Raw genomic sequence first — 21,952 nt, 5'->3', positions numbered from 1 at the left:
CAAGTTCAATGACTGCCTATTCTTGAAAGTCAATTTAACAGTTTCGGGTTGGCCAAAGTGCGAGGCTTCCTCTATGAGGTCCGGGTTGTTTAGTGCCAGCAAACTTGCACTGGTGTCCATAGAAAGACCTCGTATATATAGTCAAGTTCTTCTACATAATAGCAATATCATTAACAAGGCCATGTGTTTGGTAGCATCTGTGAACTATTTGGATCCAGGGAGTTAGCTGATGTTGTCCATTATACAGTCCTCAACATTAGTAATGGAGCACCTTGAGAACAGCAACTGCACTAAACTAGAGAGTTGGTTGTTTGGTTGGGTTGCATCTGTGAACTATTTGGATCCATGGAGCTTGCTGATGTTGTCCATTATACAGTCCTCAACATTAGCAATGGAGCACCTTGAGCACACCAACTGCTTTAAACTAGTGAGTTGGTTGTTTGGTTGGGTAGCATCTGTGAACTATTTGGATCCAGGGAGCTTGCTGATGTTGTCTATTATACAGTCCTCAACATTAGCAATGGAGCACCTTGAGCACAGCAACTGCTCTAAACTAGAGAGCGTGTTTCTAATTGGGTCAAGCACCAGACCCAACTCCTGATGTAATTCACTTTTTAGCTCATCTTTAATTTATTTAGCCTCACAGTCTCAGAAGCCATACTGACATGCAGTATGCCACTTGTCCCAAACATCAATGCAGCCCATAAAAGCGGGAGATTTAGGGAGGTTTTCTGAAGGTAGGAGAGGGCAAAAAAAATTTACACACAGGTTTTTCCTTCGGGGCAGGTTTTTTGAAGCCATGTTGAAATAATTTCACTTTGCATTGGATTCAGGTATATATGTGTCACTATACATCACACTTCTAGGGGAGATCAAGACTTTCTGGATGATGGGGTGAAAACATAGGAAAGACATACGATTCTAAGCTGCTATTTCTCAGTTTTTGCTTGAAAGTCTGCCCTGTCATTCTATTATGTGCATTAGGATACAAATTAAATATGTTTTTTAATAATGCATATTTGAAAGCAAAGGGAAAGAAGAAAATCTTTTGGACTGACTAGATACTAATTTGTATTTTAATTACAGGTTACCGAATCTGTTATAAGAAGATTGGAAGGACAAGATACAGGTTTGTGCCTAAAGTTCCGTGTGTTGTTTAAAGTAGCCTACTGTTGTATTGATTTCTATGATTACTTTGCTTGGCGCTTGCAAGACTTATCCACTTTTATTTCTTTTTACTTTGCTTGCTAAGATTGGTAGCTTATGCCCTTGGTCCTTGCTTTGTCCATGCCTCCCTTACATACATCATTGTTCTAAGCAAAATTTTTTATTGAATTGAATAAGAAGTGAGATATTCAAAACGACAAGTAATTCGCATAGATCAAGGAAAAAGTACCAAAATAATCCATTTAAATAGGGATAATAAACAACCCTGCCACTTTTAACTACATTAATGTTATCTTTTCGCATAGTGCTAATTGCTTTGACATGCTTGTTTGATTAATTGTAGAAGAAGTGGGCCTTCACTAAAGCTTTTCAACCAGCTTCATCAAATGCCTGTTTTATATTTTACCGAACATTCGATAAAGGGGTCTCTCAATTCAGAGTAAAGACTGCTCATTTATTAATCTCTGCATACATATTTGGTCAATTAATACTCCCTCTGTTGTAAAGATGGAAAGAGTACTCTCACTAAAGTTTCCACTCTCAGTAGAGGAGTAAATTAAAAGTATAAAAGGCGTACTCTTCTCTTGAGGGGTTATCTGTGCCACCTCATAGTCTAATAAACATCATTATGCTAAGCAATTTGCTAAGAAGTTTCTTCCACAAGAAAAAAAGTCCCTCCTTCCTGTAGTATAGCAATATGTTGCCTATTTGTTTATTCTTGTTTGTATAAACTTGGAAAGGTTCTTGACCTTCCCTGATACTAAGCTAACCAAGCCAAAGAATGAGATAGAAATTAAAGAAAAGTTTTTAATCATTTAAAATTAAGAAGAACAATACTTATTTTTCAGCAATGACTTCCACTAAGCTGTCTTCTGTGTAAGGAGAGGTTGTAAAAACATGGAGAAAACCAAACACAAAACTATAACAGCCAGAAAAATAAGCTGCACAAAAAAACCTTAGAAATAGACAAAGCAAACAAATAAAACAGACTGAGCATACTTTATCAACCCAGCTGTACAGCTGAACTGAAGCAATTTGTTTCATAGGAAGATTATGCACAAGGTCTCTGAGAAAAATAATGAATTTCCAGACTAGACATGCCAAGTCAAAATCAATTCCCTGTGACTGGGAAGTTTTTGGTTCTTATTAGGCTATGCAAAGATAAGCAAAGTTGCAGAGTTGTATCAAAATTGATGGGAAATTGTGTACTTTGAACAAGAAATAGTAGAAAAGGAAGACGTCTAACAATTCTATAAACGTCTTTCAATCAATACATTAGTGTCTACTTCAGTATAAGGATTACCTAACTTCAGGATTGTTTGTAAGGTTAATCTGCACACAGCAAGAGTGGTGGGTCACCGCCTGAGATAGGTACAAAGGACCCCCTTGAAAATCGGAGCTCAAAACGGCATTCACCCCGCCCCTCCTCCTGTTCCGCTAAGGGTTGGTGCTATATGCACCTATATTTGTAGAGATTGTGTTTTATTTTTGGGTGGCTGAAACTGTTTTCTTCAAACAAACAGCATGCAATATTTTTGTGTTGATATGCTATAGTGAGCAAGCCTTTGAAAATTTGGATCTAAAATGATCTGTTTTTCTTAACGTATCTCAACTTAAAAATTTGTTGTTGATGTCTCTCAAGTTTCTCCTTTAGAATAAGCTCATCACTCAAATTTTAAAATATAAATCCCTTATAGTGCAGACCACTAAACGAGAAGTTCAGCCACCGCTGCCACCTCTTCCAGCTGCCCCAGCACCTCAAACACCAGAAACATCTACCACCATAACACCCATTGACACTAATGAAGTTCCACTTCCTCTTCAGAGTCCACAATTTACTGAGGTAAGGAATCTACCATTAGGGCAGTTTCTTGAAGAAGCTCGTATTGCCGCTGCTAGAATGAAGCAGGAAAAAGAAGCTGAAATTCGGAATGTTGAAGATCAGTGGCGTAAACGCCTAGAGGAAATGAGTGAAGCGGTAAGTTGTTAATGCTCTCACTTTCGTATTCATCTGGGATTGAAACGGCTGAAACAGGATTATTTAAAAAAAAGTCTCAACAGAATAATTTTCAAACGCATAGGGAAAACGAAATCAGCGATATTACAAAAAAAAATGATACATTTAGACATCAGAGAATAATTACTCCGACGAAAGATAAAGCATAGTCGCTTATTTTGTAAGCATATCTTACAAACTGGGTATTGTATTCCTTATTTCCTTAGAGCCAGATGAACAAAGAATAGTGAATGTTTAATTTTCAGGTAACTTGCCAGGTTTTAGACTATGAGTTCATAAAACGACAAATAAGTATCATAAGTATCCATCTAGCAGCCTAGGTACACTGTAATAAAAATATTTTAATTGGCAAATAAAATTAAGCTCAGAGAGTATAATCTGAACAGTAGCCGCGTATGCACTAAGTGTTTGGTCAAATAAAGCTAGAAATAAATAAAACTTTCGGGTTTTATACTTCAAGAGATCTCTTTGGAACTAGCATTAAGGTACCTAATTGTATTTCATTTTTCAAAAAGAGAATGTATGCTGTGTTTTTAGAACTTTTTATATGGGTAAAATTCTACTTTAGCTACTTTTGGCTATCTTGGAAAGGGGTTAGGTTAGGAAAATGAAACTTTCAAGGGATGGGTCTACAGGCTAAAGTATGTCCTGGGAAGGTATTTTGAAGTACCTACCTTCACTCCTTCTCCCTCTAGAGGGTCCTGACCTTTGATGACCTTAAAAAATCTGTGTGTTATAAAATTTAAACCTAGCAGAATAGATCCTCTGCGTAATTGAAGCACAACAAAATTTGTTTCAGCTCCACAACTTTGCTCAGTACCAATTTAAAAGGTTTTAAAGATATGCAAATACATTTCCTAAATTTAAAAAAAAAGCATTGACATGGCTTAAATTATTACTCAAATAACAGGAATTGCATTTTCAGAACTAAAGCCAGAGAAAAAGAAACTGATAACTGAAAATTAAGATAACTCCCCTGTCCGATGATACTGAAGACATGGATACCAAATATCTTAGTATCTGGGGAAAGTCTCCCTTGGAATGGTAGAAATGTAAGCCCAAGAATGTACTTTATTAATTGGATTATTAATTATTATTATTGGATTATTAATTGAATTTATTAATTTCCGGTAAAAATCGGTAAAAAGGATAAAAACAATGTATTAAATATATTCACCTATTCAACTCCCCTGTCCGATGATACTGAAGACATGGATACCAAATATCTTAGTATCTGGGGAAAGTCTCCCTTGGAATGGTAGAAATGTAAGCCCAAGAATGTACTTTATTAATTGGATTATTAATTATTATTATTGGATTATTAATTGAATTTATTAATTTCCGAATTATTAACAATTATCTGCGGGCCAATTCTTCAAGGGGAGGGAAATTGATCAGTCCATGAAAGATCAGCCGAAAATAAGTCATTTTGACACATTTAGTAACGATTTTTTTTTTTTTTGCAAAACTTGGTAGGTGGTAATCGTTTCATGGGTATAATCAACTAATACATCTTTTATCTTACTATTTTCAGTTTTTGTCTTACTTTGGTCTTGGATACTGAATATCACAGTGTCTTGGGAAAATCTCCATTGGAATAGTAGAAATGTGGACCCAAGAATGTACTTCTTTAATTTTAAACCCTGTTCATAAAATGTTGCTGCATCAACCTTTGATAATTCATAACTTGAATGAAGCTAAACTCTAAAAGTCATTATGTGTTGAGGAAATAATATGTGGATGCTGTGTTCCTAAAATATGTACAGTTATCTGTCGAGCAATTGTCCAAGGTGAGGGCAGTGGGTCAGTCCATATCAGATCAACCAAAAGTAAGGTATTTTGACATCTCTGGTCACGAATTTTCTGCGAAATTTGGTAGGTTTGAGTTTTTTTTTATCATGGAAGGAATAAAGTGCATCTTCATTACTTTTCAATTAACGTTTATAATCCTCGTATAGTAGATTGAAATGACCCATCAAAATCTTTCATCAAAATCAATTATTAAAAAAGGATGATATGCATTATTTTCCATGCAGATAAAATGTTAGTAGATTACGCTATTAGATAAAAAGCTAGTAGATTACAACAAACATTAATGGATTCCAGAAAGAAGATGAAAGAAACAAAAAAAATTAAAGAAGAAATGTGTATTGAAAATGTTGTTCAATTGAAAATTGATAATTTTGTTTAATCGCCTTTTCTCAACTAGGTCACTGAAAATCCATGCAGCAGAAGGCTCCAATATAAACATTACGAAAATGTAGGGTATAATTTAACAAATTGTCGGGGGAATTTTTTTATGTAACGATACAGTAAAGGTAAAAAAAAAGCTTTTTAAAAATTTAAAAGGAAAGATATTTTTCGATTTTTCTAATTAAAATACCAAATCTGAGTATTTTTGAAAATCAACCTCTTTTTGTACTTGTCTTCCATGACACTGAAGAATTTCCTATACTTAAGTCGTATCCTACTTCCGTTGGTCTCAATTAAGACTTCCAAATATGATTTTTTTTTTTCTAATCTAATTGCCACTACCAAGTGGCCGCTTCAGATGTGAATTTATGCCTTCTCTTCTCTTGCTCTATCTATCTCTTCCTTCTCTTCTCTTCTGTGCTTCTCTTCCTTGCTCTATTTCAGTGAATTTATGGTAATTTTGTTTGGTTGCTCTTTCTTCAATAAGTTCTATCCTGAGAAACAGAGTTGTTCAGAACCCTGCGTACGGGAAGTTTCGCAGGGTCTTTGCAGATTGCACCAGTTTCAGTCTTTTCCTTAAACAGTATATAACAGTATATAAATTAACCTTACTTATGTAACCATTTCAAATAATTGGTCTTGGTGATGCTCTATGAATATCTAGCTTCTGCGAGATATGCTAGTTTTGTATTGCAAGTATATATTATTATATGTATGTAGACCAAAGGGTCTTTGCAGATTGCACCAGTTTCAGTCTTTTCCTTTCTGTTACTACTCCTTCGTTTTAGAAAAAATGTTGTTGTACTCTACATCTGGTATATTTAAGATACTGTTTTTTTTTTTTTTTTTTTTTTTTTTTTTTTTTTTTTTTGTAAACAATATATAAATTAACCTTACTTATGTAAACATTTCAAATAATTGGTCTTGGTGATGCTCTATGAATATCTAGCCTCTGCGAGATATACTAGTTTTGTATTGCAAGTATATATTATTTTATGTATGTAGACCAAAGGACACTTCAAAGTATGGGTGCTTCTGATTATTTTGACTTCTTATGAAACGTCGGATTCAAAGTTAAAAGAAGAGACTTGTTTTTAGTTAGGTTCCTATCATCCTCTCTTTAGATTGTTTTGATACATTTGATTCCGTATTTTTGATCTCTGTCAAAATAGATCTCTGATAATTTAGAAAACAGTTTCATATTTTATAAACAGTAATCTATGGTTGATGCTCTTTTATGAACGCTGCTATAATTGAACATTAAGCTGTTAAAAGTAGATTCAATTATTTAAATTTAAGATTTAAATTCCAGTTTATATTTACATTTCATTTCCTCATATTTCAATTTATTGATATTTTGTTTCATAAATATTTAAATTATTTACATTTCAGTTTGTATTTATATGACAATCTAAAATTTAATTAGTTCAATTTGAAATTATTCAAGTTGTTCTTAATCGAGTGTCAGGATTTGTTGTATGTCAAGATTTCTTTACTGTGTACGAAAGTTTAATATGAAGACTGCGGATATATTAATCAATACCTGGTTTCTAGCATAAACGCAATACAAGGACTGCAGAAATTGAATTTGAAAGAGCGGTCCAGGATGTGAACGAACTTTTGAATCGCCAGAGTGCTCAGCCTATATGTGACAATTTGAAGGTATCAGTTCAACAATGCTACGCAGATCATCCAAGTCAAGTACTTAGATGTGCTGATCTGGTTAGAGATTTTCATTCTGCTGTTGAAGCAGAGCAAGTAGTGAGTTTTTTCTTCTTATTTTTTTTTTAATCTGCAACCAGGGATTTCCAACCAGGGAGCTTGCTTCTTTTGTGCTTTTGGGTCTATTGGGTCTTTGGGTCTTTTGGGCTTTTGGGTCATTTTCTGTTGAAGCAGAGCAGGTTGTCATTTTTTTTCTTCTTTGTTTTTCACATCTCAAACCAGGAGCTTGCAACCAGGGAGCATGCGTCTTTTGTACTTTATGGTCCGAGACTTCCATTTGCTTTTGAAGAAGAGCAGGTTATCGGTTTTTTCTTCTCCTTTTTTCTCACATCTCAAACCAGGGACTTGCAACCAGGGAGCATGCGGCTTTTGTGCTTTATGGTCTGAGACTTCCATTTGCTGTTGAAGCAGATCAGTTTGTAAGTTTTTTTTTTTTCTTCTTATTTTTATTAACATCTCAAACCAGGGGCTTGCAACCAGGGAGCATGCGCCTTTTGTACTTTATGTTCTGACGCTTCCATTTGCTGTTGAAGAAGAGCTTATTGTCCAGTCTTTTGTGCTTTTTGGTCTGATGCTTCCTTTTACTGTTAAAGCAGAGCAGGTTTCATTCTTACTTTTTTATTCTTTTTCTCATCTTAAACCAGGACTGCATGTAACCCTGAGGCTAAAATGTAACACCCCAGGGTTAGTTTAGAAAAAAATTCTAAGCAATTACCTAATATTGTACACATCTAAATCATTATATTAGTGAAAAAGTTGTACTCTTTAAATGGGGACGCAAGATTACGCTTTAGGATTCAACAGGATGTAGTCTTGGAAAAATGTAGGGAAACCTTGTCAAATACTCAAGTAGACTTTCTAATTGGGCATTCAAAATATGTATTTTAAACATATGTGACATGGATATATTTCTCTTTGCATTTTTTTACTATTGGATAAACGTGGTATTTTTTATTATTTCATCTATGAATTTAGTCAAACGATAAGTGTGTTTGACTTGGCCCTGTGCCATAATGTATTGGAAAACATATACATTGGGCGATGCGCTTCAAAGAAAGGAACTAGTGTTTTTGAATTCTGAGCATATAACGTAAAAAACATGAGCAGATCTTTTTTTTTTTTTTTTTTTTTTTTTTTTTTTTTTTTTTTTTGCAAGCAAGCAAAGTAGAAAGGAAGAATTACCTCCTAAACTAAGGAAGCAGTCATTATGATTTTTGAGCATATGCTTTATTTAGATGAAACATGTGAAGATGAGTTTTTGCAAACAAAGTATATAGGCAAAGTTTTAAAAAAAATACCATCAAAATGACATAATCTTTTGTGTATAACATCAAAAACTTACAATGGTCGAAAGCCAGAGGGAAGCGACGGTAATGAAAATCCTGGTGAAACAGGAGTTTTGCTTGACTAGTATACTAAAGTAGAACACTAGCGCACTGTTGGGGCCCTTGTCGGACTGCCCTTGATTATCAAATAAATGTCCTGTTTCAATGGTGCTTGAAATATATTAATTTCTCAAGAGAAACTTTATCGGTTTGATATCAATATTTTGCGTGTCATCTCGTGGGTTAACTGAATTCTATCAGATTGATTCTTAATTTATGGATACTGTAAATTTGGTTTTGGGGCTCCATTGGGCTGATTGGCTAGCGTCTACACTGGTTGGCTAAGGAGGCAAGTTAACGTCATCTAAGGCATTCAAATGGGGTTCCATTGGGCTGATTGGCTAGCGCTACACTGGTTGGCTAAGGAGGCAAGTTAACGTCACCTATAAGTTATCACCTATATATATATATATATATATATATATATATATATATATATATATATATATATATATATATATATATATATATATATATATATGTACGGGGAGCCTGGCACGCGGCAGGCTTTCAAATATGGATTCTCATTGTCGCTTGTCTTCTAACTGCAGACAATTTGAGCTTTTTCTTGATGTCATGACGTCACCACTGGCTCGATACAGCCATCCTGTGAAAAATTTGCTTTCCAACCATAGTTTTCCAATGTTTTTGCAACCATTGTATTTTTCTTTATTTTTAAGTCATGGGGTGGTAAAATCTGCAGTTTCAATTGCAGTATCGTTTCCTGTTTTTTTTACATGTCTTTTGCTTTAACAATTTAGATTCATGTAACATCTTGTACTGTTTCTTAAGACGTCATAGAACGTCTGTTACATGAATAACAGACGTCATAGAAAAAAGTCTTCTTATTCCAACGGATTGTCATTTATAACAATTGCAAATTTTCGTTTTCTGTAGGTATCTTTTATACCTGTATAACTGTTAGCTTTTGAAAAATAAAGAACGATAAATCTTCCTAGGCATAGTTAGTTTTTATTATAATAAAAACTAACTAGGCATAGTTAGTTTTTATTATAGTTTTTATTATATTTTTATAATTAGTTAGTTTTTAATCTTCCTAGGCATAGTTAGTTTTTATACTATGAATGACGTCACCGAAATAGATATTATGATATGAGTGATTTTTAATATGACGTCTTTTATGGCAGCTAACCTTGTTGTCGCACAGTTGATTGATGCTCTACTTGGCAATACGGGGCCCGGGACGTGATCTCCGCCGCAGAAAGGTTGTGTGTTAAGCTTGCTACTTGTCCCTGTAAAAAAAAAAGACACAGCAACTGAAACGTCGATTCGACGCCCTATGCGCCAGTAATGGCTAGGGAAGATCTTTATCCTTTTCTATGTCATGTCGGCAGCGTAGTGCCGGCTACCGTGCGGGGTCTTATGGGGTGGTGAACCCGGGGCCTTGTGGGTCGTGGTATCGAATCCCTGGAGTTGACGGAATTTTATCTGCTGCAGCAAGGTTGAGCGACAAGCCTGCTACTTGTCCCTGTAAAGAAAGACCCAGCAACTGAAACGTCGACTCGACGCCCTATGTACCAGCAATGGCTCTGGAAACGAAGAACGAAGATTTTTTTAAAACGAAGATTTTTTCCTATCTGTGATATTATACATCATGGCTGTAGTGACAACTGTAACCTAGTAAAGAACGAACCAAACCCCATAGTAACCAAAAATTTAAAACCCGTCAAAGAAAAGCCAAAAAAATCAAAGATAAACAAAAAAAAATATCTAAAGAGAAAATTACAATAAAAAATGTAGTTAAACGCAAAATGAACAGAAAAAATAAAAAAAAGACGAGAAGATGATTTGCGCTTACATGTACAAAAATAAAAAGCTATGTGTAAGAAACATATACCAATGACTTAGGCCAATGACAAAATATTGTTATCAATATTTTTAACCTATGTTTACTTTTAACCAGCATCCAAAACCTAGTTTCTAAAGATTAATTTGGATTCTTTTGCCTAAAGCTATATACAAAAATAAAAATAAAAAGCTACAAAATAAAAAGCTATATACAAGCTATATAAAAAGCTACAAAATAAAATACAAAAATAAAAAGCTATATACAAAAATAAAAACCTATGTGTAAGAAACATATACCAATGACTTATGACCAATGACAAAATATTGTTATCAATATTTTTAACCTATGTTTACTTTTAACCAGCATCCAAAACCTAGTTTCTAAAGATTAATTTGGATTCTTTTGCCTAAAGATTGATGGTTTCTGGTAAACCCAACAAATATTTCCAGATTCTTTTTAAAAATAAGCATAAAAAAAGGAAAAAATTGAGTTACATGATTAGAATTTTCTTAACAATATGAATATTGTTTTATCTGCTATATCAATAGTGTTTATCTGCTGTTTTTTTTATTTTATTTATTTTTTTCTTCTTTATTGCAGGCAAAGTTAGCAAAAGGGCTGTGATTACAAGTCGGCATGGTGAAGTAGATTTCTTTTTGTTCCCATCTAAATATGAGTAATATATTGTTTTATTGTATTTTTGAATTATGAGTTTTGAAGAAGTTCATAGGTACTGCTAAAAAATAATGTCTGGTAATATACAGAAGTGCCTAGAGAGGGGTTAGTTATATACCTCAACAGAGAATGTATGTGGGGGGGGGGGAATTATTCTAATTAGAATTATTCCATAGGCGTTCAATTTCAGCAAAGCAGATGTAGGTGCTTTTTAGGTTCTCTTCTTTTTTAAAATCTTGCAAGACACTGTGTTTGTAATTGCTTCTGTTTCTTCTGAACTGGCGCTTTTTGTTTAATTTTCACTTTACTTTGGAGGAGCAACTTTTTTGGTAAATTAAAAAGAATCAGTTAAATAAAGGTTGAAAAACGCCATACAAAAAAAAAAAAATAGAAAATTGTCAAGTAAATTGTTTCGATTTTAAAATTTCGAGTACTTTCCTTTCTACCGAGCTTGGCACAATTTTTTTTCTGCCTAACTTTCTGCTGTAAATGCAATGAATCATAAATTACTCAGATAAAATCTCGCATAAGCAAAAATGAAACACCTTCATTTCGCTGAAACAATTTTTTTTTCAGAAATAGCTTAAATAGATTATAAAGGAAGATTATTTCGTGATGAAGATAAAAAAATTTTTGCTAAATGGCGTCTATCTCCTTTTAAATAGGGAGGATCTAGACATGCTTGAAGAGTCATAATTCATCCAAAAAAGGACACATTTTGTTTGTAATACTACCCAAACCAAATTGCTAATAGATGCCGAACTTCTGAAGCAGTAAAAATGTTTCTGTTTATCAGATAAGAAAAAATTTAGCCCCCTCCCCTAACTAAAAATTAGAATTCGTCATACGCCTCCTCGCAATATTTATCGAGGATTTGTATCTACATTACCCTAGCCGTTCCCGAGATACTGCAGATATTTTATTTGGTAGCTTAGGTACTTATAGAATATTTTTATTTACCTCTTTCTAAGCCAAAACTTGAGGTCCACCCCAACTGTTCCCTAGAAATTGCAGATGTGTTATCTTGATAATGTGGTTACGCGTGGTGTTTTTCGATTGATATAGATGCTTCACCGGGAACAGATCCTATCCTCGAAAGTTAAAATTTGAGGTTTACTTGCCTCCCTCTCCTTCCTTGCTCCCTGAGAGTTTCAACTTTATCCTCCAGTCCGTTCTCGAGATACTGCGGATACAATATATTAATTTTCAATGGGTCTATTGACAAAACAAGAAATAAATATCTCACATAATTAAGAACATCTTTATGATATTTAAATTTTTATAATCAGTACTCAGAGTGGTCATCACTCCTACTCTCAGACACGACTTTGCCTCACATACATCAATAAAATTAATCAAATACTCTTCTGCTCCTAGCCCCAGGAAAAACCACATCATCATAAAAAATTAAGAAAAAATAATAAAAAATGAAAAAAGACTGTTCTTTTGTAATGTTAATAAATGATATTTTAATCTTTTAAATGGCACAATAGATTTCCTGCCTCTCAGCTCTTTTGAGGTCAGATCACATATCATTTTACACGTTGTATTTGGTGCAAAAACTGATCGCACGGTCTGGGTAATGGGTATATACAGGTTCGAAGATGATCGGGTATATTGATTATGATGGTCAGAGATATGTGGGAATAATGTGTTAATGACAATCGTATTTCACCAGCTAGAAATTTAAAGACAAAACTTAAACAGGATAATTGATGCAGTGACTCCAGTGACGAGTACTTTTATTTTTTCTAATTATTAACAAACATTGTTTGTGAATCGAATCAGATTGTGCAAGTGAGATTTAAAAATTGATTGCCAGATCATTGCACAATGCTGTAAATGGTGCTTTATAATAGCGTTGTACTGGAGAACTAGTCTTTTTGTAGTAAGTTTTTTTATAGTTTTTTTTTATTACTCCAAGATTCCCGAATAGCTTCAGCTTTACTGCTTGGATATGATGCAAGAATGAAAAATTTCATCAAGGAGAATCCCCTGGTATTTTGCAAAGCGCTTTTCTGATCGACTGATCAGACCTCTGGATGTTTGGATACCTCATATCTCCGGACAAACACCCCTGACCCGGGAAAACAACAAAACGTAAGATTTTTCAACATTGAGAACAAGTTGGTTAGCATCCATTCAGAGATACACCTCCTACAGAAAATCCTTCAGTTTCAACATGAGCGTTGTCTTGTCCGTTTCACAGCAGTCTTGTCCGTTATCATCAGCGAAAGCCGTGAGCTCATCATTCTCACCTTCGGGTTGGAAAGAATCTTCATCATAACTTAGACTGCAACGAAGATTTTTCCGCGCTGGGTTTAGTACTCGACACAGGTCGTTAACGTCGAACAGAAACATCCTACAGAAGATCCTTCAGTTTCAACATGAGCGTTGTCTTGTCCGTTTCACAGCAGTCTTGTCCGTTATCATCAGCGAAAGCCGTGAGCTCATCATTCTCACCTTCGGGTTGGAAAGAATCTTCATCATAACTTAGACTGCAACGAAGATTTTTCCGCGCTGGGTTTAGTACTCGACACAGGTCGTTAACGTCGAACAGAAACATCCTACAGAAGATCCTTCAGTTTCAACATGAGCGTTGTCTTGTCCGTTTCACAGCAGTCTTGTCCGTTATCATCAGCGAAAGCCGTGAGCTCATCATTCTCACCTTCGGGTTGGAAAGGATATTCATCGTAACTTAGACTGCAACGAAGATTCTTCCGCGCTGGGTTTAGTACTCGACACAGGTCGTTAACGTCGAACAGAAACAGTAGTTGTCCTAACAACAGACTAGTTTCCTTCGATCTCGTAGTTTCTTTGACCATGTCTTCCATACGAAGTTGTTGGTAAAAATAGAATACATGGGAGGCACACGGCTCTTTACTAAGGTAACTTTAGTGCGTCACCTCCAAATACATTACAAGTCCCATGGGGTTTATTATGTAAAAATTTCTAGGTGAATCAAAGACGAGACGTCTCAAATCTAACCACCCTTAAATCTAATGTCGAATTCCGCTTTCCCTCCCAAACCTAAAATGTGAAGATCCCCCCCTCTCTCTCTGACATTGTTTGAAAATTTGGACCTTATTTTTTTTACCTTGTATTTTAAAGTAGGGAAGGAAGGAGGCATAGTTATCCCACATTTTATAAATGAAGTTTGATTTCCTCCAAATTGGCATTTACGGGTTTTCAAAGTCACTAGCTACAAGTTAAAACTACAACACATGCGCACTAAAAAAAAAACAGTATGCAGCCTATATCATATTAAAATAACCCCCACATCTATCTTATCTATTAAAACCCCCATCCTCAAATTTTCAAATATAGCCCTAATGTCTCTGTTGAGTCACAATCACTCTGGGATTGTTTAGGAAACGATTCTGAAGGATTAGTGTGGATCGTTTAAAGCTAGTAAGATCAAAGTAGGAATCTACTGTCAAAAAGTGATAAGTACCCACTTTCGAGAATGGTGGGAACGTAATGCCTTACAAAAGTCTTGCAAACATTTTAATCTATGATTTTACGGCCCCGGGTCGGGACTAGGTCAAAGTTCGTGACTCTAGAACTGGATACTTAACCGTAGCTTGTTGCAGTCAAGCACCATATTTTGCATGTGACCGAGATTCTCCTCGATTTTGATGCCAGATATCAAAACCTCTAAATGCACACACGTGAACGTCGACTCGGGAAATGGCACCCAATGATTGAATATTAATAAATAAAATGTCATTAGGGTCGGGAAGTCACTCTCCTATATCGAAACGATAAAAGTATCTGTTTTCTAAATAGTATTTGATTTACACCGAGATTGGTTTTTAAAGATTTTGTTATTAACAAATACGCATGATTTTGACGTTTGGACCGTGTCAGAACTATAGTTAACTTGACTTTAGTCAAGTCAACTATTGTAGTTCAGGGTCCGAATGCATTTTCAGGCTAGCTAGATAGATGCCCAAAATAGAAACACGTTAACTAAGGATTAAATAAATAAAAAACAAGTTTTTTCAACTGGAAGTAAGGAGTATCATTAAAACTTAAAACGAAGAGAAATTATTACACATATGATGGGGTTCGCCTCCTCGTCAATACCTCGCTCTTTACGCTAAAGTTTGAATTTGGTTCCAATTCTTTGAGAATGACCCCTGAATCGCAAAGGCCGTTTAATTAGAATAAATTAGCTCTTTTGAAAGTACTAAAAATACTTTACCGTGAAGAGCGAGGTATTGACGAGGGGGCCAACCCCCTCATTTACGTAGTAATTTCTGTTCATTTTAAGTTTTAATGTTGCTCCTTACTTTCAGTTGAAAAAACTTGTTTTGTTTATTTAATTTCTGATTGTTTTTTAAATAATGCTGGGAAATCTGGCGTCCCCTTCATAGAAAATTCTATTTATAGAAATATTTTTTCATAGAAAAATTTTTTCCATGGAACAATCCTGCCCCGTGACTCCTTCCCCCTATCAGAAAGAATCTCCCTGAAAACGTCTGTATAGTTTCCAATAACCAATACTATGTGTAAACAATGGGCAAAGTTCATAACTTGCAGCCCTTCCCCCGGGGTTTGTGAGGGATCAAGTCGTCATCAAAGACATAGCTATTAGATTTTTCGACTATACTCAAAATTTTGATCCGGTGACTTTGGGAAAAAATTTAGCGTGGGAGGGGGCCTAGTTGCCCTCCAAATTTTTGGGTCACTTAAAAACGGTACTAGAACTTTCAATTTCCGTTCGAATGAGCCCTCTCGCGACATTCTAGGACTACTGGGTCGATACGATCACCCCTGGGAAAAAAATAAATAAACACGCATTTGTGATCTTTCTGCTGGCAAAAAAACACAAAATTCCACATTTTTAGCAGATATGAGCTTGAAACCTCTATAGTAGGATTTTCTGTTACGCTGAATTTGATGTTGTGATTTTCATCAAGATTCTATGACTTTTAGGGGGGGTATTCTCTTTTTTCGAAAATAAGTCAAATTTTCTTAGGTTCATAACTTTTGATGGGTAAGACTAAACTTGATCAATCTTATATCTTTAAAGTCAGCATAAAAGCACATCCTTTTGATGTATCTATTGCTATCAAAATTCCGTTTTTTAGAGTTTCGGTTACTATTGAGTCAGGTCGTTCCTTACTTATAGTTCGTTACCACGAAATGTTTGATTAGCTGGGAAATGTACGCTCAATCAAGCCTTCATCCTCTTAATCTACATTGCCTGCTGAACTTAACTGAATTAATTCATTTTTTCTTCGGTAGTTGACAGGGCTCCTACAAAATGACAGGAAAATTCAAGTCTAGTATTTTTTTTCGTGTTAAGAGACTTGAGACATGGAGCATGTTAAGAGACACGGAGATTAGACATAATTAAAAGCGTACTAGCTATTAGCTAAGGACCCTAATTTAAGTACGGCTAATTAACTCGTTTCAGGGATGAACAATGATGTCAGGAAACAAGTTTTTGTCCAGCTAGAAAGGTGAAATGTCAAGAGTGCATTAGTGGTTCAAGGACTTTGTGCAATCACTGATATCACTCGTTAGCCAAAATAGACTAATTTTATCAGTTTTTCATTTACTAATTTTATTCATCTGAAGTATGTGCAAACCACTGTGTCACTATCCGAAAAGGACCACTTTACAGGCCTTTCTGAACGGTGAGATTTTGCCTCTCTCCACTCGCTATAGCCTACTGCCCTTGCAGATGTAACTCTTGGATATGACTCATTTGCAACTTAATTGCTTTCATTTTTACCGACAGACTAGCTGATAAAATATCACCATAATGTAAAGCTATAACCGTATAGATCAATAATATATGGGTTAGTTTTCTTACCTAAAAGGTATTATATAGAATTAATTTAGTTTCAAATTTGAACATTCTGTTAGCACAACTCTTCTTCTTCTCCAAAATCTCCATTCTTACTTCAGTGTCTGAAGCTGCACTCAGTGCATGGATGAAAACTAGCTATCATTCTTATGGCTCAAAGACTGACAAAATAGAGGACTTGGCCATAAAACATGAATAATCTATAGAATATTTTTATTTCAGTTTAATTGGAAGCTTTTCTTTTACATTTTATGCAGTTCATATGTTTTACCACCTACTCGAGTCAAAATTAAATCCGTCAAAAAATCATTCAATGAAATCATCGGCTCTTACACTCGTGTCAACACTGAAATGACGTCTATTCTGATGTCGTCCATGTACTCAGTGCATGGATGAAAACTAGCTATTATGCTTATGACTGAAAGACTGACAAAATAGGGGACTTTGCCATAAAACATGAATAATCTATAAAATATTTTTATTTCAGTTGAATTGGTTTCTTTTACATTTTCTTCAGTTCATATATTTCATTAGCTACTCGAGTCAAAACTAAATCCGTCAAAAACTCATGTAAGGAAATCCCGGTTTAATCGACATCTTTCGTGGTCGGTCCACCAGTTCTTTAAGTTCCGTCATTCCGTATCAAACGTTCTATAAGGTATGCTACGAGCTCGAGCTACCCCTTAATGCAGATTGTTACTGAAGGGCAAAGGATTATTACTGTTTTAGTTTCTTTTTCCTCATCTACAAATTGCTTCACAAGGAATTGATTGATATTTATCAATTTATTGGCTTTGCTACAAGTTTCCATAATTATTTTGTAAATATGTATACTCGTCTTACTTCTCCAAACTTCACATTCGACAATTTAAGTTCAAGCAATTTGATTTGAGAACATTATTGAGAGAGACCTTCTCCATTTATGTCTCATCTTCGCTAGGGTTACACTCAGGATTGCTGACCATTCGCTAATAGCCTATATATATGGATTATGGACGGTCCTCGTCACTGAGGATTGGGGTTGTATTTTTTGTGAGGTTTTTGTCAGCTTCACTACTATTCAAGATACCATTGACATCACTGTAAAATGTGATGTTTATTTGTGGCACTCTTCGTGGTGGTGATGACATTCTAGCGAGCTTAAACTAACCAAAAAGGCCAAAATTCCTTTGTTATGAATTCTTCTCTTTTGTCTGCCTTTGTCAAGGCTTTAGAATGATATCTTATAATAAATATTTAAAATAGTTTGCATTGTAAGATTGGATGTGTTTCTTTTAATTAAAGGAGTCACCTCTCTATCAGTTGTTTTCAATGCCAAGAGAAAGAGGTTGAATTCCCAGCAAAAGGCGGTCTACAGATTATGACCTCTTGTGGCGGTCTTATGGCTACAGATTAGTCACCACTAAGAACGGACGCCTGAAAACCAATAGGATAGACTAATACTTCATCAGGGATGAATGATTAGATCTGAGGGCAAGTTTTGGGTTTGGCTTTTGAAACTAGCCAAAACTTCTAAAGGCAGCTTTTTTTCTCATTTGTAAATACCAAGACAAAGAATTTAGGCAACTTTTATTGCAGGAATTTCCACTGCCATGAACAGGGTTGCCAACTGGACATATTTCATGTCCAAAGGACATATTTCTATGTGCCGGAACACAATGACGTAATAGGGCAAAAAAGGGACATTTTTTTGAAATTTGGGACATAAAAGGGACATATTTTGCAAATTTATGACATAAAATAGAATATTTCCCTGGTGGATACATATTTTTGAAAAAAATGGTCATTTATCACCAAAGTAGTGTTAAAATTACTTATCTAGCACTTAATTTACTTAACTACTTACTTTCTACTATTTTTTTATGTTTTATACAGTATTTTTCAGAGTTGTTTGCTCTTTCCCGCCGACAACAATCTGCAAGTACTCTTGAAATTCTTCACAAGTTTGTGTTCTTTCATCTATAAACCATTTTATTTTCCCTTGCTTTTATGCTGCAGTCAAAATCATTGGCAAGCAGGTACCTTTTACGTTAAAAATCGATTCTGGCTTCAAATAGTCAAGCAAAAACATTTATTTATTTATCAAGTATTACTAACTGAAAAAGAAAAGTTAGCACAAGAAAAAATTTGGATTCTTGACGATCTGAAATCAATTTGATATCAATAGATGTATCAAAAGAATTAGCTTATTGTACTGATTCCAAATTTATAATATTCATTAAGTTTAGTGTTACCCAACGAAGGCTAAGGGCCTGAGAAAATTTGCTAAATTTTCGAAAAAGGTAAAAAAACACCCCCTAAAATTCAAAGGATCTCAATAGACATCACGTCATCACAATCAACGTATTAGAGAACCCTAATGTCGAGGTTTCAAGCTCCTATCTATAAAAATGTGAAAATTTATAGTGTTTGCCAGAAGAACGATCACGGATTCGTGTTTATTTGTTGTTGTTGTTGCTTTGTACAGGGGTGATCGTATCGAATCAATAATACTAGAATATCGCAAGAGGGCTTGTTCAAACGAAAGTTAAAAGATCTAGTGTCCTTTCTAAGTGTCCTTTTAATTGGAGGACAACTAGCCTCCATCCCAAACCCTTTTTTTCCTAAAAGTCGTCTGGTCAAAATTTTTAGATAGCCACTTTGTTCAGTACAGTTGAAAGGTACAATAGATATGTCTTTGGAGATGACATGACCCCTCATAACCACCAGAGGAAGGGCCGTAAGTTATGAAATTTGCCCATCGTTTACATGTAGCATTTTTATAGGGATGTATACTGACATTTTCCAAGGGGGAAAGGATATCTTCTAGGGATGGGTTTCGTTGGGGAGAATTTCCCATTGGGATGTGAAGTTTTTGGGGATGAACTTCTTAAGTTTAATTTTACATGGGAAGAATTTGCCAGAATTCGTATACAAAAGTTGTGATACTTGTCTTACTTTATCGTTGTTGATACCATTGTACATGTGGAAACACTTTGAGGGAATTGTTAGGGGAATAGTTAATTCTTTAATTCTTTACAAATAGTATTTCTTGGGACAGAGCTTCTAGTGCCTTTTTTAAGTCAGAAGTGGTCGGAGGGAAACTACCCCCCCTCCATGTCCTCCTTTCCCTAAAAGCATCCACCAGAAATTTTTAGATAGCCATTTTTTTTAAAAATAGTCCAAGGAACATATAAAAACGCCTCCAGGGTTTAGACAATCCCCCAGAACCCTGGGAAAGAGTTGTAAGTTATGCCCGGGGGGGCATGTAAAGTTTTTAAGCAATGGGTGGTCTATAAACTTCAGATGGGTTTTTTTTTTATTTTAAATTGAAAGTTCTATTTACGTTTTAAGATCCAACAGTGATATGAGGACAACTAGGCCCCCCCCCCCTCGACACCCTCTTGTGAGACACCCATTTTGTTCGAATCGAAATAGTCAAAAGAACATAGAACAATCCAGAGATAAATTCAGCAGATATAAATTCCTATAATGATTAAAACTCAAATCAACCATAAATTATAGGCCGCACAATAGCACTGCTGAAGCCAAGAGTGATGTGGGCACAGTATATTATTATATTTGTTTTCACCAAGGCACTTCACATAGATGGGGTTGTCGTAGAAACTTCGAAATGAGCTCATTCGACAGAAAATTTGAAGTTCTAGTGCTCTTTTCAAGAGTCAAAAGTGATTGAAGGGCAACCCAGCTTAACTAGCGCTCTGCAACGTCGCTTGACTCTTAGATTGTACCTTATAACATGCGCAAGAATTACTCTGATTAGCAAAAGGCTACAAAAAGAAGTGAAAATGCTGACCCTCATACTTGTCAAGAGGAACTCTCGTAGGAAGATGAGGCTTAAGCTCCCACAAGTAGTTTTTACTTTTTACATGTTTTTATGAATTTAGTGCTTTCACACTAGTTCATTCTGTATGGATGTGCTATATGAATCTTTTTCGCTCTCATTATATTCGATATTAACTGACCACATTGAAAGAGGTTTACAAGTCTTAAAAAGAACTAGTTTCTGAGATTTCAAGATGGACATAATTATGGACATATTATGGACAAAATATGGACATAATTTGGCTGAAAAGGACACTTTTTTGGATGCTCAAGGGACATATTCATCGACCGAAAGGTTGGCAACCCTGGCCACGAAGCGTCTTGTCGAAAATCAAATTTGTAGTGCTCGGCGATATGGACAAATATCGGAATATCGAAATATCGATATTTGAATTTCGATATATCGATATTTCGATAACGATATTGACAAGGCCCAAGTAGGAAAGAACTAGCCGACCTAAAAACTTTTATTTGTACAAATTTTTACTTCAGTATTGAGAAAAGACAAACAAAACTACAATCGTATACATGTGATGAATGCATCCAAGAAGCCGTGAAGGGGGGGGGCACATTATTGTCCAAGGAATAAAAGCATGTCTATATTATATCCCTTTAGGCGGTTTCGCCTCTCGCTAATCAGCTGACCAGCTTTGGAGAACACCCTCTCTGAAGGGACACTAGTTGCTGGAACACAAAAGGAACTTCAGGGCAACTTCTGCTAGGACCTTCCTAGACTGGTAGTGCGTCTTCCACCTCACTAAGGGGTCAGTAGTACGAGCCAAGGGCTTCTCACGATTGTAGCTTGTTAGATTGAGGATGCCCTCTGCAGCAGCTGTCGTTGAACTGTTACCTTCTGTAGCACCGACAAGCTCATCATGGGCTTCCCATAGGCTGCCTAAGTTGTTGGATGAAGCCATTGCTTCAGTTATTTCGGCTGCGTCCACTGAAGTAGATAGGAAATCAAGCTCTCTTGCAATCCTTGCTTCTATAGAAGAAACGGCATCCTGAGATATATATCCGTATGCTTTCCGCAACAGCAACACGCAACGTTGAGCAACAACGTTGAGCAACGTTGAGCAACAGCAACAGCAACCGTACAAGAAAAACGAAATATATTTTCTTGATTATTATCGCTTCTAACCAGTAGTTGTACCAAACCTATCCTGCTCAAGTCATCCTCAGGGCTATACTGTGGTGTTTATCCTCCCCTTTTTATTGTGCAGAGGTTTTTATATAATCTTTTTTCCATTATTTTTTTTGTTTTATTTTTTTTTTTAAAGATTTTTCAAATCGGAAATTTTTAGACTTCCTCCAAAAAAAAACGTCCCCCCAGATCC

The 21,952-nt window shown here is 35.4% G+C and overlaps 1 protein-coding gene across 1 annotated transcript in view; it reads left to right on the top strand.

Annotated features, from left to right (window-relative positions):
* The window catches only part of LOC148953720 (uncharacterized), a 36,689-nt gene extending 25,698 nt beyond the window's left edge, over positions 1-10,991 (top strand). The window contains exons 2-5 of the mRNA XM_089108459.1: positions 1,087-1,129; positions 2,865-3,145; positions 6,932-7,138; positions 10,895-10,991. Coding sequence (XP_088964585.1) covers positions 1,087-1,129; positions 2,865-3,145; positions 6,932-7,138; positions 10,895-10,918 — 555 coding nt within the window. The 3' untranslated portion in view covers positions 10,919-10,991. The remainder of the gene's footprint in view (positions 1-1,086; positions 1,130-2,864; positions 3,146-6,931; positions 7,139-10,894) is intronic.
* Positions 10,992-21,952: the final 10,961 nt, after the last annotated feature.

The sequence above is a fragment of the Artemia sp. Qi Xiang Cuo genome, chromosome 3, assembly GCF_049724085.1.
Source record: "Artemia sp. Qi Xiang Cuo chromosome 3, ASM4972408v1, whole genome shotgun sequence".
Lineage (NCBI taxonomy): Eukaryota > Metazoa > Arthropoda > Branchiopoda > Anostraca > Artemiidae > Artemia > Artemia sp. Qi Xiang Cuo.
This window is presented reverse-complemented; position numbering and strand designations above follow the sequence as displayed.